General features: G+C 37.2%; 1 protein-coding gene across 1 annotated transcript in view; it reads right to left on the bottom strand.

Annotated features, from left to right (window-relative positions):
• PHEX (phosphate regulating endopeptidase X-linked) overlaps nt 1-16,707 on the bottom strand; it is a 147,705-nt gene that overhangs the window by 87,578 nt on the left and 43,420 nt on the right. Inside the window, exons 5-7 of the mRNA XM_075198312.1 lie at nt 15,515-15,741; nt 12,754-12,822; nt 3,542-3,658 (exon numbers count right to left, since the gene is read on the bottom strand). Of these exons, the coding sequence (XP_075054413.1) occupies nt 3,542-3,658; nt 12,754-12,822; nt 15,515-15,741 (413 nt within the window). The remainder of the gene's footprint in view (nt 1-3,541; nt 3,659-12,753; nt 12,823-15,514; nt 15,742-16,707) is intronic.

The raw sequence follows: 16,707 nt of genomic DNA, 5'->3' as shown, positions 1-16,707 counted from the left end.
TTTTGCTCCCAGTTTCGAGAATTTACTAATGGGCGTTTGGGAAGTATATCTATAGGGCCAATACTTATTCAGATAATATCATTGTATTTAAAAGATATATTGACGATATTTTAATAGTCTGGCAAGGAGATACTCAATCCCTCAATGAATTTTTTCAATATATTGGTGATAACAACTACAATTTGAAATTTACAATGAAATATGATCCTATTAGCGTAGAATACCCTGACCTGATACTCATTGCACAGGACGATAGGGTTATTACTAAGAATTTTATTAAACCTGTCGATATTAACAGTTATCTACATTTTAAGAGTTGCCACGCCAAGAAGTGGAAGACAAACATCCCTTATTCCCAATTTTATCGCATTAAAAGGAACTGTAGTGTGGCTACTCATTGTAAAGAACAACTTAATACTTATTCTGAAAGATTTTTAAAGAGAGGTTATCCTCAGGAACTACTAGATAATGCGATGAAAAAAACAGAACAACTTAACAGACAAGATATTATATCTTACTCAAAAAAGATTGACAGCAAAAATGAGGATGTTTCATTTGTTACCACCTTCTGTAGTGATGATAAGAAATTTAAATCAGTGTTATCTAAACATTGGAATGTTATAAAAAGAGACCCTATCTTACACGACATTCTTCCCTCATCTCCAAAGATTATTTTTTAAAAAAGTCTCAGTTTGAAAGATATGCTGGCCCCTAGTCATTTGAAATGTGTTACCTCTACTAAGAACCCCTCTACTTTTTTAGATATTAAAGGGAGTATTAGATGTAACCAATGTAATATTTGCAAATATACAGCTCCCATGAATAAAGAATTTTTTAATCATGATAAAAAGAAGAAATTTATAGTCAAACAAGTAATGAATTGTCTAACCACATCAGTCATATACCTTCTAGAATGCCCATGTGGCTATAAATATGTGGGTAAAACTAAAAGACAGTTAAAAATCCGAATACAAGAACATGTGAGAAACATTAAAAATCAAGTAACCAGCCACTTAGTTTCTCAACACTTTAAGGAGGTCCACCAATCGGATCCTAAATTTTTAAAATTTATGGCCATAGAAAATGTAAAATTAGGTGATAGAGGGGGAGACTTGCACAAACTTCTCTCCCAGAGAGAGATGTTTTGGATTTACTCATTGGGCACTCTTACGCCTTCAGGTTTCAACGATAATTATGAAATAGCTCCTTTTTTGTAGTTTTATCTGTTCATTAACCTTTCTTATGAGGGTGCTATACCACTTAGCTATAGGTAGCTGACTTTATTATGTTATGATTTGAATATGTTGGCTCTTATACTTTATGATGATATATATGGGTATAGGTTATTATATATATATGTATACACATGCATATGTTTTTATGTTTTTTTATAGTCCTAGGATATTTATGTGTTTATTTAGTATATATTGTAGGTTTCCATGCCAGTGCCAATTCATTACATCCTATTTACTGTATAGTAGCATCTATGTCATACTAACTGTTATATATACTATACAGTTTATCCAATCTGCATATATTGATGCTCTTTTTTGGGGTTTGATCATTCCAATATGTATATATATTACTAGGATAGAATACTTGGTCCAATTTTATTTCTTTTATATTTTTCTAACCATTATATCAATTAGTATTTTATATATGTGAATGCCATTCAACAGCGCTATTGTTGCCTAGCAACGAAAGAGTGTTCTGCTTGTCTCGTAAATATGTTGTTCATAAAGTTGGTTGATTGAAGAAAAAAACAACTAGCTTTGACGTCTTCGACGTCCCCACGCTTAACGCCGGGAGACGCCACTTGTGCGCATGCGCAAGATGGCGCGGCGCATACTATTTATATCTGTGACATTAGATAGTCACATACTCTTATTTTCTCCTGATGAAGTCTTTATTCAATTAGACGAAACGCGTTGAGGACTGTTTCTGATGAGACTACTGAGTCCAGCAGCATGTTGGTGAGCCTCCATCGTTTTTAATGGTTTGGCTTTTCACAAAGATACCCAGATAAGCTCTATTTGAAAGTGTTTTATGTAAGTTTACATCTGTATTGTTTTATAAAATAAATGTGTGGATATACAGTATCACACTATGTGAGTCTCCTCTATCTTACAATTTGGTTACTACTGAGGATATATGAAGTGTCAGCTCTGAACCCTAATCGCTGTGTGAAGCACTCCATTGACCTGAAGGGGAATCCGAGCTCTTGATGACGCAGGATACTAACAGATAAGCCTTAAAGATTTTATATCTGGTACGCATATTATATTGGCTTGGTGCTGGTACTCCAGAGTGCACCTTTTCTATTGATTTACTTAACACCTGTGTGTCTATACCCACGTGGTGATCTTTATTTTTGCTACTTGACACATTAGCCTGTATTGTTACATACAGTATTATACTATGTGGCGCGCCCCCCCCCCGCTTATTTTGTTTTAGATTTTATCCAGTTCACCATCTGGCTCTGTGGGGATTTGGCAGCCTCCTGAACATAGGACATTTGCTTACCTAAAAAGGGACATTACTTGAACTTATTTGTCTGCTCAGAGTTACGCGCTGTACTATCTATTGTTTTGTTGGCATCTATATATTGATTTAAATATCTGTTCAATACAGTGTATTCCAACATGACAGATTCTATGCTGCCCACATTTTCCGTGTCACAGTCTGTCTGAAGCAGATGTAATGCCACTCCAGTTGTAATACCTATTCCTGTGTCTACATAAGTTTGGCAGTTCTTCAGGGATGAGAGGGAGGTATCCAGAGAGGAGAAGGAGATTAAAGATGCAGCACGAGCAGACATGGTTTAATAATGTAGAGTTCATTGACAGCACTGTTGGGCTTAAACCAGCTAAGCTATTGGTAGCTTGTTTTGTGGAGGCACAAACAGCCAAGTACTTCAGCCACAAAAGTGGCACTCCTTGTCGCTGGAGTGCTTGCTTTGTTAAGCTATACATGTGCTTTTCTATATCTTACATAAGGGTGGGCGGAAGTGCCCAAGGACAATTCCGTCTTGCACCCTTTTTCTTTTCTGCCACTGCTGTGTGGCAATGTTTCCTAGATGCCCTATGAACTGTCATGTGTTTGTGTCGTTGCTCTGTCGCTTAGCATCCAGCCAGCTCACTGCAGTCTTTGTCCGATAGTGGATGAAAATAATATTGTGACCTGTGAGGTGGTCAAAATTGACTGGAAATGACTAGAAATTAGTGTTATTGAGAATAATAATAATGTAGGAACAAAACAAAGAGCAAAATTATGTGATTGTTAGCATATTTTAGCTATTTGAGTGGAAAATACAGATCCAAAACCAAAACCAAGACACACGAGAGCGGTTTCACCACAACCAAAACACGGGGGTCAGTGAACATCTCTAATATTGAGGAGTATTTTTCCTGTACTGACAAGTGTACGTGTCATCACTGAACACTCTTAAAATAAGTCATGTGATACCCACTAGTCCCCAAATAATAGTTGTTTTACAAATTTAAAACTTATTGCTCATTAAGTACATATTGTAATTCCTTACCTGAGCCACTTTAGTTTCCAGATCAATCAATGCTTTCATATCAGATTCTGCTCTTGTTTTATTGGCACCAAGTAAAACTGACACATCAACCATGAAGTGTAATAGTGCTTCTCTGTACTGTAGAAAGAAGACAAGAACAATACTGTATAAACTTCACTATAAATCAAAGTTAGCACTTAATACTAACAGACCCACTTCACATTTTGTAAATATTAGTGCATTTCAATTTCCTTGTTTTTGATAGCTCAGCATTATTATACAGCTCACTGCCGTGGCAGACAAAATTCCGATTGAGTGATTGCCGGCACTATACCTGCTGGGTCCGTGGCTATACCCCGGACCCGGCGGCATAGTTCTTTTAATGTTGGCATTGTGATTGGTGACATTGTAACTGTGTGAGTGTCGGCATTCCCTGAATTGGAATTACGTACCCTACCCAGCTCACTCACATATGCATTATAAATGATGATCCTAAAAGTATTGTAAATTATTTAAACTATTATGTGGATTTATGAAAAATAAAATATAAACATGAAGACAGTTCTCTGTGTGTTTTAAACCTCAAAATTGAGTATGATTGCAGTGTCTTTTTTATATTTAATCCAATTAATCTGGGTTATTTTGTGTGGAATTAATTGGTCTCTTATGATACATGAATATCTTGAGTGGTATAATTATTATATATACCTGTTCATATATATATATATATATATATATATTAATATATGTATATTAATTGTTGATGTGGAAAGCTAATATGGAAGAGAAATGACTGGTTGCTAATGTTTGGTGCACACTTAGGGCACACAGAAGAAGTTTTTGTTTGTTTAAAAGTTCCAAAATATATTATGGTTTGTTAAAAGAAATTGGTAACTCCTATATGAGGTGAAACATTAAGTATAGATAAGTGAAAAGTTAAGACATGTGTTTAAAAGACAGCTGACATCTGTAATCATATATATATATATATATATATATATATAAAAGTTAACCCGTGCATGATACTCATGCATTCTAGTCAAATCAAGCTTTTTAAGGTCTTAAAAAGGTTCTTGTCATGCATTTGGACCTAGCCCAGGCCTCCTCAGGGGAAGAGCGTTACTTCCCGACGCAAGCAGCCTTTTTAATGTGTGTTCATGAGGTAAAATTACCTCACGAAAATGAGTTTGACCCCTCAACTCGTAAATTTAGCCTTTACTACCCCTCCCACGGGGGGAAGGGGGGATGATGGAAGTTAACTGACTTGACTATTCTAATTTTTTTGTCAAATAATGTCAGTATACCAAATTTCAGGTCAATTGGATGAGCCCTTTCTGAGAAAATAGTTTTTTACACACACACACACTAACGCACGCCTCTACACATGTGTGTTCATGAGGTAAAATTACCTCACGAAAATGAGTTTGAGCCCTACCAAATTTCAGCCCTTTTTGAATTTTTTTTCCCACACACACTAAGAATTTAGTAGGTCAGTGTATAACTCTGCCCAGCAGGTGGCGCTGCAACTTTTTGTTTTTTTTACACAGACAGACAGACGCCACTAAGCATTTATATATTAGATATATATTAAAATACCGGCAGAATATATGTTGATATGTTCCATTTGTTATAATAAGATAACTGGTTGCTTCTATGTAGTTTGTATCTACCTCTGATTTCTTAGGGCTCCCAACTTGTAGTAATAATTAATGGGTCCCACAATTCAAAAAAATCACAACAGTAAGGAATATGATATTAGTTTAAAACCCCTCTAGTGATAAATTACATAGTCTCTGCACACGTATAATATTAAGTTGGAGAAACAAAAAGTGGTTAGCACTTCTGCCTCAGTGGTAATGTAAGTATGCGCCTATGTACAATGTAGTATAGAAAGCCTTCTACATTGTAGATGAGCACATACTTATATTACCCCCTTAACAACAGCGATAATAGCGTTGCCATGGTGAATGATGTCATGAAGTAGAGCCGGCTTCTTACTTGATTGTGATTGGTTGAAGCCGCTTGAAGAGTAGTCAGAGTCCTCATGTCAGAGTAAGCCTTGTTGGGGTAGTTTGAACAACTTTAAGGGCCTGAGTCATAAGTAGATCAAGGCAAAAAAAGAAGTACATTTGATCCCGGGCAAACCATGTTACAATGCAAGGAGTGCAGATTAGTTTAATATTTTGCATGTAAGGAAAATACTGAGTACTTTTTCATATAGTACACAAATACTTGATAGCTTTATTATTATATTGAAATTTAAAGTTGATCTAGGACATGCCCTACCCCAATTATAAATCTGTCACACATTTCAAATTTACCTCCCCCTCCAATGCCACATGGTTTTGCTACGGTACAAAGTTACTCCTTTTTCTGCTTTGCTCTCCTTAATGACTCAAGCCCTAACTGTGTATTTAGAGAGTGCAAAGTATATATACTGTATTTACAACTATACAACTTTATTTTCTTAGAGTACTAAATACATATTCCAACAATCAAAGGAGATCTACATGAAGTATACACCTAGTCAGTAAAAATAAATATATAAAATGCTTTTTCTCTCCCTTTAAATAGCAGAATTACTTTTCTTTGATAGTATTGATTAACGTATAAAACCTTCCATCTTTCTTTTTTTTTCAACAAAGGCCATTTATCAGCTACAGAGGAGTATTCGAATGACTCATGCTAAGCTACAATGAACAAATGCAATCAGATATAACTACTGGTGATTTTATACAATCATGAGGTTTGAAAGTTAATGTTGATTACAATGAATGGAAGCGCAGAAAATGTCAGCTAACATTAATCATTGCTTCCAACAAATTAGCTCCATTTCAAATGGCAAACTGTGCCATATGCAGAGGTGATATTTTATTATTTTGCACAACCTTAAAATCTTTAACAATCCAGCCCTATATGAATTGTCTGTGCTTGTGTACATGTTTTCTATGCATTGAACTTCAGGAGCTGCAATTTATTGCTCTGTTTAAGTAAAATGCATATTGTTAGTCTATAGAGAAAGATAATATGAAATTCTCAATAAAAAAAACAGTAGGTACACACTAGAGATGCTCAGGCTCGGTTCCTCGAGAACTGAGCACACCTGAAATTAGCGGTTCAGACTACCGAGCCAGCTCGGTATTTTCGCGCGCCCTCAGAATTGAGAACAAGGCAAAACGTCATTGTTATGTCATCGGATCTCGCAAGTTTTAGATTCTATAAGTACCGCCCTCCACAGCGATCCAGCGCCATTTCACAGAGGGAAAGAGAAGTGCTTGCACAGTTCTTGGCAGTCTCTAGTGCAGTTGGGCAGCGTTATAGGTAGAAAAGAAAAAGGAGGGGTAGCAGTGTTCTTCAAAGTCTCCAGTGACATTCAGGAGAGCTCCATTGCTCCATTGCTAATTGTCATTGCTGAAATAGAAATAATAGGAATAACAGGCTTGGTCATCTAAATCTGCAGTCACATTGTACTGTGTTATATAGGTAACATACAAAGAGGAGAGCTCCATTGCTTCATTGCTAATTGTCATTGCTGAAATAGAAATAATAGGGCTGGCAGGCTTGGTCTTCTAAATCTGCAGTCACATTGTACTGTGTTATATAGATAAAACACAAAGAGGAGGGCTCCAGTGCTCCATTGCTAATTGGCATTGCTGAAATAGAAATAATAGGGTTGGCAGGCTTGGTCTTCTAAATCTGCAGTCACATTGTACTGTGTTATATAGGTAAAACACAACGAGGAGAACTCCATGCTCAATTGCTAATTGTCATTGCTGAAATAGAAATAATAGGGCTGGAATGTTGTTCTTAATCTGCAGTCACATTGTACTGTGTTATCAAAATGGATTCACTGCAGTACACAGAAGACCAGGAGAAGCAAGCAGCTGCTGGCACCAGTCATGATGATAGTAATCCCTCTACGTCCATCTGCTAAAACCTATGTGTTTTTAAGTCAGGGAAACAAAAATGTGTTTTTAAGTCAGGGAAACAAAAATGTAAAAAAACACCTTTTACCTTGGTCAAGAAAAAAAGATTTGTAATCCAGGCAAAGTTATCTGCAGAAAAAAATAAAATTGCCAACATGCCATTCTACAAACGCAGTGGCAAGGAAAGAATGAGGCCTTCGTCTTTCTCTATGAATGCTAGTTCTGCAACTATCACTGAGGCATCTTCTTGTAAGGTCAATCATGACCAAGCAAGACCTTGTCATTCGGACTCCAAAAGTGGTGTCTAAATACTTTTACGTGTAAAAGCCAAGCTGGAAGAAAACAGTAAGGCATTAGAGGAAAATGTATGTTCAGATTCAGAAATGACACAAATCCCAGAGGAGAGTCTATCCACGAGTGCTATGCGTATTCCTGACCTGTCTGATAGTGTACCCATAAAGAAATATTGGGCTACAAAATGCCATTCTACCCACTGTACACTTAACCACAGATATGTGGACAAGCGGAACTGGGCAAACCAAAGATTATATGACTGTGACAGCCCACTGGGTTGGTCATTCGCCTTCACCAGCAGGAACAGCAGCAGCATGTACCCAAGTATGTCACATTTTTCAGAGGCAAGGCTACTCTGTGTATCAACGGCTTTACTAAGAGGCATACAGCTGACAATCTGTTACAGAAACTAAGGGATGTCATTGCAACATGGCTTATCCCACTTGGACTCTCCTCAGGATATGTAATTTCTGATAAATGCCACCAATATTGTGAGAGCATTACAGCTGGATGAATTCCATCACATTCCCTGTCTTGCTCACACAATAAACTTGGTGGTGCAGAGCTTTTTAAAAAAATTACAGGGTGTGCAGGAGATGCTGTCTGTGGCCCGTAAAATATCTGGTCATTTTCGGCATTCGGCAACAGCATGTAGAAAATTGCAACAGCTACAAGAGCAATTTAATTTGCCCTGCCACCAACTGAAGCAAGAGGTGGTGACATGGTGGAATTCCACTCTGTATATGCTTCTGCGGATGGGGATACAGAGAAAAGCCATCCATGCTTACTCCATAAGCCATGACATTGGGAAAGGAGGGGGGATGTATTTTACTCAAGCACAGTGGAGTGGAGAATACAAGGCGCTGAAACCATTCGAAGTAGTCACCTGTGAAGTGAGTTCAGACACTGCTAGCTTGAGTGAAGTTTTTCCCTTAATTAGACTTTTGGAAAAGCAGCTTGAGAAACTGAAGGAGAAGATTAAACAAAGCAATTACGTCTGTCGGACTTGAAGATCAAGTACTTTACTGGCTTCGCCAGGATCCAAGAGTTATCAAAATCTTCAAATCGGATCACTACATTTTGGCAACTGTGCTTGATCCTCATTTTAAGAGCTATGTCTTCTCTTTGTTTCCAACTGACCCAGATCCGAAGAGATGCAAGGAGCGCCTGGTGAGCAAGATGACAACTCAAGTGTTACGTGACAGGACTGCGTCTCCCCCTACAGTTTCTAACTCAATTGCTGCTAGGAAAAAACTTAGCTTTCCCAAGAGACCCAAGGATGATACAGATGACTCAGCACAACATTTTGACATCTGGTTTGGTCTAAAATAATTGACCAAAAAACATGACAAATCTGCCGTAACTCCACCGGATCCTACTATCAACATCCAAAGAATGGTGGAGGATTATTTTCACGACAGCATAGAAATAGATACATCAGACAGTCCTTTTACATACTGGGAGGAAAAAAAGGGAATTTGGAGACCCATGTACCAACTCGCTTTGCACTGCCTCAGCTGCCCACCCTCCAGTGTGTACTCTGAAAGAGTTTTCAGCACAGCCAGGAACCTAGGCAGTGATCGGTGTAGGAGGCTACTTCCTCAAAATGTGAAAAAGATGATGTTCATAAAAATTTACTTCAATTTCCATGAGGAAGGCCTTTCCCACCAATTACATCAAAATACTGAGACTTCTGTAATGGTGGATTCCAGCGGTGATGAATTAGTAATGTGTGAGGATGATGTACAAACTGATGAGTGTGAGGATGAGGCTGAGGATGATGATAACAACATCTTGCCACAATAGAGTTCATTAACAGCACTCTTAGCTTAGGTGCCTTAAGCTCATTGTTAGCTTGTTTTGTGGGGGCCCAAACAAACCAAGCACATCAGCCTCAAAAGTGGCACTCCTTGTCACTGAAGTGCTCAGTTTGTTAAAGCGTGTATGTCCTTTTTAAAATCCAACATAAGGATGGGTGGGAGGTCCAAAGGACAATTCCATCTTGTACCACTTTTCCTTTCAGCTACCGCTGTGTTCCAATGTTATCTACATGTGCTATATACTGTTGTGTGCTTAGACACCCATTGATAATGCAGATGACTCAGCACAACATTTTCATATCTGGTCTTGTCTACTGTAAAAGAATCGACCAGAATTAGTGACACATCTGTTGTAACTCCACCTTATCCTACTATCAACTATCAACATCTAAAGAATGGTGCAGGATTATTTTTAATTTCTTTGAACGGTATAAAGACAACAGTTTTATTAACAAAGAACAACGCTGCTTGTGGAAGTAATGTAAACATGGATGGCTAAATATTTATATGTATTACCTTCTACTTTGCTGCTGTTTCATTAGTATTGCACAAAGTGTTTGTAATCTGCACTTTACGTCAAAGGTACCTAACTATATTATAGTCTTTTGGGAATTGGGGCTGATTCGAAGCTCAGTGATGAACTTGTTTTTTGCTGGGAATTACAATGGCTGTTTTTAGTGCTCTGTCTGGCACCCAGGATTGGTCTGGGTCTGATAAAAGCACTCATCCCGGGGAGAAGGGGGGGGTCAGCACTTGTCGCCATGTATTAGCTGTAGAATTACCACAGTTATCCAAGGAATGGGTGGAGCGATCAAATGAACCATAACTGATTTCATGATCCAAGGACAATTCCATCTTGCACCACTTTTATTTACTGACACTGCTGTGTGTCAATGTGTCCTAGATGTGCTAGGAACTGTCGTGTGTTTGAGTCATTGCTCTGTCGCTTAGCATCCAGCCAGGTCACTGCAGTCTTTGCTTGAAAGTGTATGAAAATAATACTGTGACCTGTGAGGTGGTCCAAATTGACTCAAAAATGACTTGAAATTAGTGCTATTAAGGTTAATAATAGTGTAGGGGGAAAAAAAGCAAAATTATGTGATTTTAGCAAAAAAAATGGGGATCCAAAACCAAAACACGCAAGGGAGGTTTTGCCAAAACCAAAACACAAAGTTAATCCAGATCCAAAACCAAAACCAAAACACGGTCTCTAGTACACACTGATGCAATTATCGTGCAGATCACCCGATAAATAACTGTTTGGTCAGATATTGCATTAGCGTTTACGCTCCCGCGATCATGTTTTATTGCACCAAAACACATTGTATCATTTTATTTTGTTTTATAAACTTCCTAAAAATCACGACCAATGATAGAACAATGTCGGGCAAATGTGGAAGTGTGAACGCACTCACGACCATCGGTGTAGGCAGATATCTGTAGAGTGTGCAGTCACAATCTTTACAGCAGATGTTTATGACAGATGAAGAGCACAGGTCTGAAGGTAAATCGTGTAATGTGTGTACACAATCCTAATTCTTTCATTTTTAATCCTGCTTGCACTTTGGATTCAGAAATTGAAGTTTAAATTCAAAATATTCTAGATAAGAATCACAGAAAATGCCATTATGCTACATGTATGCTATGCAGTGCTGTTTTAAGGCACAAGAAAATAAAATCACTTCATTAGATGCCGAATAGACCATAAAGCCTTGATGTGACTTGTAAGAGAGAGAGTGACCTTGCATTGTGTTTTTGATGGCATATAAAGCTGGATCAATAACTGGTATCAGTAGAAACAGTGCTGAGGGAGACAGCAGTGGGATAGCCTTTAATATGACAAGGAGAAGCTTATTCTGAAAATGATGGAAAGAGGTCCTCTAATTAACCAGCAAATAACTATTACCGAGACTGTTGGAAAATAATGCATCAATTCATAATAAACCACAGAAATTAAACAAATAAAGCATGTGTAAAACATTTAGTTTTCAGTGTTTCAATTTCAATCTTGTATTAAAAATATAAACATTCAATATTTTTCTCCTTTCTGTTGACGTTCTAAGTGTTCTGCAGTCACGTAAATGATGATGTATATAACTGAAGCAGGAGTGCAGGAGGAGAGAGTGAAATAGAAAGAGGAGATCTGGTTACTGATGAGTCATTTAAACTACTATATTGTTGTCACTATTAAAGGCTCTGTAAAGCAGCTTAAAACAGACCTAGATACATTTCTGAAAGCCTGAGACAAAGGAATGTGGCTGAATTTTTAAATAACTATTAAAAAGTGAATATATATCGGGGCTCACTTGGAGTTGGATGTACATCAGTTTTTGTGTAAGCATTTCCACATTGTGCATGGCACCAAAACAATGCATATGCATACATCAGTATAGAAAGTTTTGCGCATCGATGAATTGCATCCCCTTATGCTTTGGAGGGAGCAGGCAGGCACATGGTCACGTAATTGCAACCAAATTAGAAGTGGATGCATCACAACAGGTGTATCTCTTGAGGGTACTGAAGGGCCGGTGTAATAATAGAGAATGATAATGATGACAATTATCACCAGTAGTATCTAGCCGTTTCTCATTGGCTGGTTGTGTATTGACCATTCCATCTGATCAGACTTCATTTATGGCAACTATATTATATGAAGTTGCAGTCTTCTTTTTCCTATTACTTAAATGACATTTCTATTTCGTCTACTGCCACAAAAAAGATTCCCTTTGATTTCTAAACTGGTAAACAACATATGTGGAGGTGTTTGTATTTAATTATATGTTAGTATATAAGTAAAATGTGACTTTCTTATTTATTAATATCTGTGAAGAAAATATACTCTCTTGTGTATATACTTCATTATATTATTAATTTATGTACAAATAGGGTAATGTGACTTCAGCAATTGTTACTTACACATCTCTAAGCTAGCGTGTGAGTAATTATACACACTTATATATATATAATATTTTTAAGCTGACTCAACATATTTACCTAAGCACGCTTTTTAATTTCCAACATATGTTTAGTGCACAAATGCATCCAAATCTCATTGACCTTTGTTATGTGCAATAATGATTTCTAAAGCAGGTTTCATGTGAGTTCAAATGGCTGAGTCATTATGTCTAGTATACACATATATTTCAATATGACTCAAATTAAACATTACAGGATCAATAGTAACAACACTTACTCTTTGTGCAATAGTACTGTTGTCAAGGTAATCCTCATGAGATAATAATGACAAGGATGCTTGATCCAACTATGAACAGAAGAAATTCTTTTTCAGTTCTTAAATAATTTCTCTAATAAAACACTACATGGCATATAACATCTGGAAAATATGGTAATAATAGTAATAATTGAGCTTACAAACTCTCTGACTCATTATAAAATATTCACATGTGTTAGATACTTATGCTAAGTCTTTTTTCTGGAATAGGGATCTCACTCAGTGGCATTTGTCTAAACATTGTTTATAATAGACTGTTAGAGTAGAAACTCATCAGACCTTGTTGGAGCAAATGGCCATTCGCTGTTTGATCAAATTGATCATTCTGAACTTTATATTTAATCTAGATATTATAATACAGTCATGGCCAAGAGTTTTAAGAATGACAAAGTATTGGTTTTCACAAAGTTTGCTGTTTTATTGTTTTTAGACCTTTTTGTCAGATGTTGCTATGGTATACTGATGTAAAATTACAAGTATTTCATAATTGTCAAAGGCTTTTATTGACAATTACATTAAGTTTATGCAAAGAGTCAATATTTGTAGTGTTGACCCTTCTTTTTGAAGACCTCTCTAATTCACCCTGGCATGTTATCAATCAACTTCTGGGCCACATACTGACTTATGGCCACCCATTCTTGCCTAATCAATGCTTGGAGTTCATCAAAATTTGTGGGTTTTTGTTTGACCACCCACCTCTTGAGGATTGACCACAAGTTCTCAATGGGATTAAGGTCTGGGGAGTTTTCCTGGCCATGGACCCAAACTTTCGATGTTTTGATCCCTCAGCCACTTAGTTATCACTTTGGCCTTATGGCAAGGTGCTTCATCATGCTGGAAAATGCATTGTTCGTCACCAAATTATTCTTGGATGGTTGGGAGAAGTTGCTCTTGGAAGGTGTTTTGGTACCATTCTTTATTCATAGTTGTGTTCTTAGGCAAAATTGTAAGTGAGCCCACTCCCTTGGCTGAGAAGTAACTGCACACATGAATGGTCTCAGAATGCTTTACTGTTGGCATAACACAAGACTGATGGTAGCGCTCACCTTTCCTTGTCCGGAAACGCATTTTTCCAAATGACCCAAACAATCTGAAAGAGGATTCATCAGAGAAAATGTCTTTACCCCAGTCCTCAGCAGCCCAATCCTGGTAATTTTTGCAGAATATTACTCTGTCCCTGATGTTTTTCCTGGAGAGAAGTGGCTTCTTTGCTGGCCTTCTTGACACCAGGCCATCCTTCCAAAAGTCTTCGCCTCACTGTGGGTGCAGATGCACTCTGCCTGTTGCCATTCCTGAGCAAGCTCTGCACTGGTGGTGCCCTGATCCCGCAGCTGAATCAAATTTAGAAGATGGTCCTAGTGCTTGCGGGTCATTCTTGGGTGCCCTGAAGCCTTCTTCACAACAATTTAACCTCTCTCCTTGAAGCTCTTGATGATTCGATAAATGGTTGATTTAGGTACAATCTTATTAGCAGCAATATTCTTGCCTGTGAAGCCCATTTTTTGTGCAAAGCAATGATGACTGCATGTCTTCCCCTGCAGATAACCATGATTAACAGAGGAAGAACAATGATTTAAAGCACCACCCTCCTTTTAAAGCTTCCAGTCTGTTATTCTAACTCAATCAGCATGACAGAGGGATCTCATCTGTGTAACCGAGACAATCACTGACCTGATGTCAGCTAGTCTTTTTGTGGCACGGCTGAAATGCAGTGGAAATGTTGTTTTTGGGTTAAAGTTCATTGTCATGGCAGAGGGACTTTGAAATGAATTGCAATCCATCTGATCACTCTTTATGACATTCTGGAGTATATGCAAATTGCTATCATAAGAGCTGAGGCAGCAGACTTTGTGAAAAATAATATTTGTGTCATTCTCAACTTTTGGTCATGACTGTACATAGCAATGATGCATAGTTATTATGCAGGTTTCTTATTGTGCTTAGAATATTCTTGGTGACCAAAGTGTGCTCTTACATCTTAATTTGTACTTTATATAGCATAAAAAGACTAAAAAGACTAAATTGTCTTGTCTCTATAGGAAAATTGAGGATTCCAGTACATTTTAAGTGATTTACAGAAACTTTATAGTAAATGGTGTGCAGATAATGGGTCTCTCTATCTTAACTCAAATATGCTGGCAACCTTCTATAAAAGTAAATCAAATTCAAAAGCACGAAAGCAGGAAACTTAAAGGGTAACACCACTCAAACGGATGTTGCCTAATTACAGTCATTACTTTCCCAATCTTTGTAATAAGACTTCTGCCAGAATCGTCCACATTTGCTAGAAAGCTTGTGAATATATGATATTGCTTCACTACATCTGTAGCCATGTAAAGAATCAGTCCAGAGTTTGTTTCAATGGTCAATGGTTTTATATTAACAATGTCATAGTGACTATGGACTTGGACTTTCAGTTCCACTAGTTAAAAAAATAATAATAATTGTTTAAAAAAAAAAAAAAGAATAAATGATGTAAAAACAATATAAAAAATAAATATTTAAAAAATATTGATCTTTGAAAAAATGTATTATTCACAGAATAAAGCATTTTTTTCATTTGTTTTCTTCTATAAATGTTTTAAAAATTGTATAAAATGTTCTTGTCACAAACTGTAAATGAAACAAAAAAAAATATATTTTGTAGGCAATAAATGGGATAATCTGGCCCTTTAGAAGAAATAATGGAATTGTTTTAGTGTTTCAACAGTAAGGTCCTTACCTTGATAATAAAGTTATTGGACATCTTGTCATCTGTTGCCACATAGACACGCATGAATACTGAAGTACTGTACTGCCCCCGTAGCTCTGCCAGAGTGTGAAGAAAATTAAACTTTTTCTCTGACCACTTCCCTTCACTTCCAATGTTAGATTCTAGCACAGGCCAGCGAAGTGACGACTGTCTCAGTAGTTTTATGAGCGGCTTCATATCACCTTCCTCTATTCCAGCTACAAAATATCACATAAATAAATATTGAGTAGGATATATAGACAATATGTAACAGCAGAACATTCCATATTTCACCATCACCATTTATTGAACATAAGTGGGGGTATTCAATTGGCCGTGTTACGGGTAAAAGTAATGCGTCCTGTGCATTATTGCGGTAATAATACGGTTTACCACTATCACGGTAGTTTCGACGCCGACTTTGAGCTGCGAGCAGAAAGCCAGGTTAAAACTACCGTAATAACAGTAATAGTTTTAACGTCGCGAAAATTTGGGGGGAATTAAGCTCCTCCCCAAAGTGCCACATCATGCAAATAAAATAGCATTACACTAGAAATATAGCAATATAACAATCAGTATAAGTATATTAATCTAAAAAAGTAATATAAATATATATATATATATATATATATAGATACATATATATTATATTATCTAATACCGAAGACAAAGTCTTTGCACTGATCTCATCTTCTCACACTATAACCTGCCCCCTCGACCATATTCCCCCCAAACGTCTCTGCTTCCTCTCATCCACTCCATGCCCACCTCTAGCTCAACTCTTCAATCCATCTCTCTTCACTGGCACATTTCTATTCTCCTGTAAGCACACACTCATCACCCAACAATTCTAATACAAAATCTCTCAACCCAGCCTCTCTATCCAAATACCTTCCTGTTTCTCTCCTGCCCTTTGTTTCTAAGCTACTTCATACATCTGTCTATCTCACTTTCTCTTAGCTCTTGAGTCAGGCTTCCTGTTCCAGTACGCAAGCGCAAACCGGAATACCAGCTCACACACACACAGAAGAATCTTACACTGCCGAGTAGTAAGAGACTTCAGTGGGGAACTGACCATCACTCGGCTGTTCCATAACTTTCCCTGAGGAAAGCTATGGATAAGTCACTGAACAGTTGGTGTCAATTAGAATAAACACCTATACTGGAGTTTGTTGTTTGTTCAA

Source organism: Mixophyes fleayi, chromosome 2 (genome assembly GCF_038048845.1).
Source record: "Mixophyes fleayi isolate aMixFle1 chromosome 2, aMixFle1.hap1, whole genome shotgun sequence".
Classification (NCBI taxonomy): domain Eukaryota; kingdom Metazoa; phylum Chordata; class Amphibia; order Anura; family Limnodynastidae; genus Mixophyes; species Mixophyes fleayi.
Note: the sequence above shows the minus strand (reverse complement) of the source record. Positions and strands in the feature narration are given on the sequence as shown.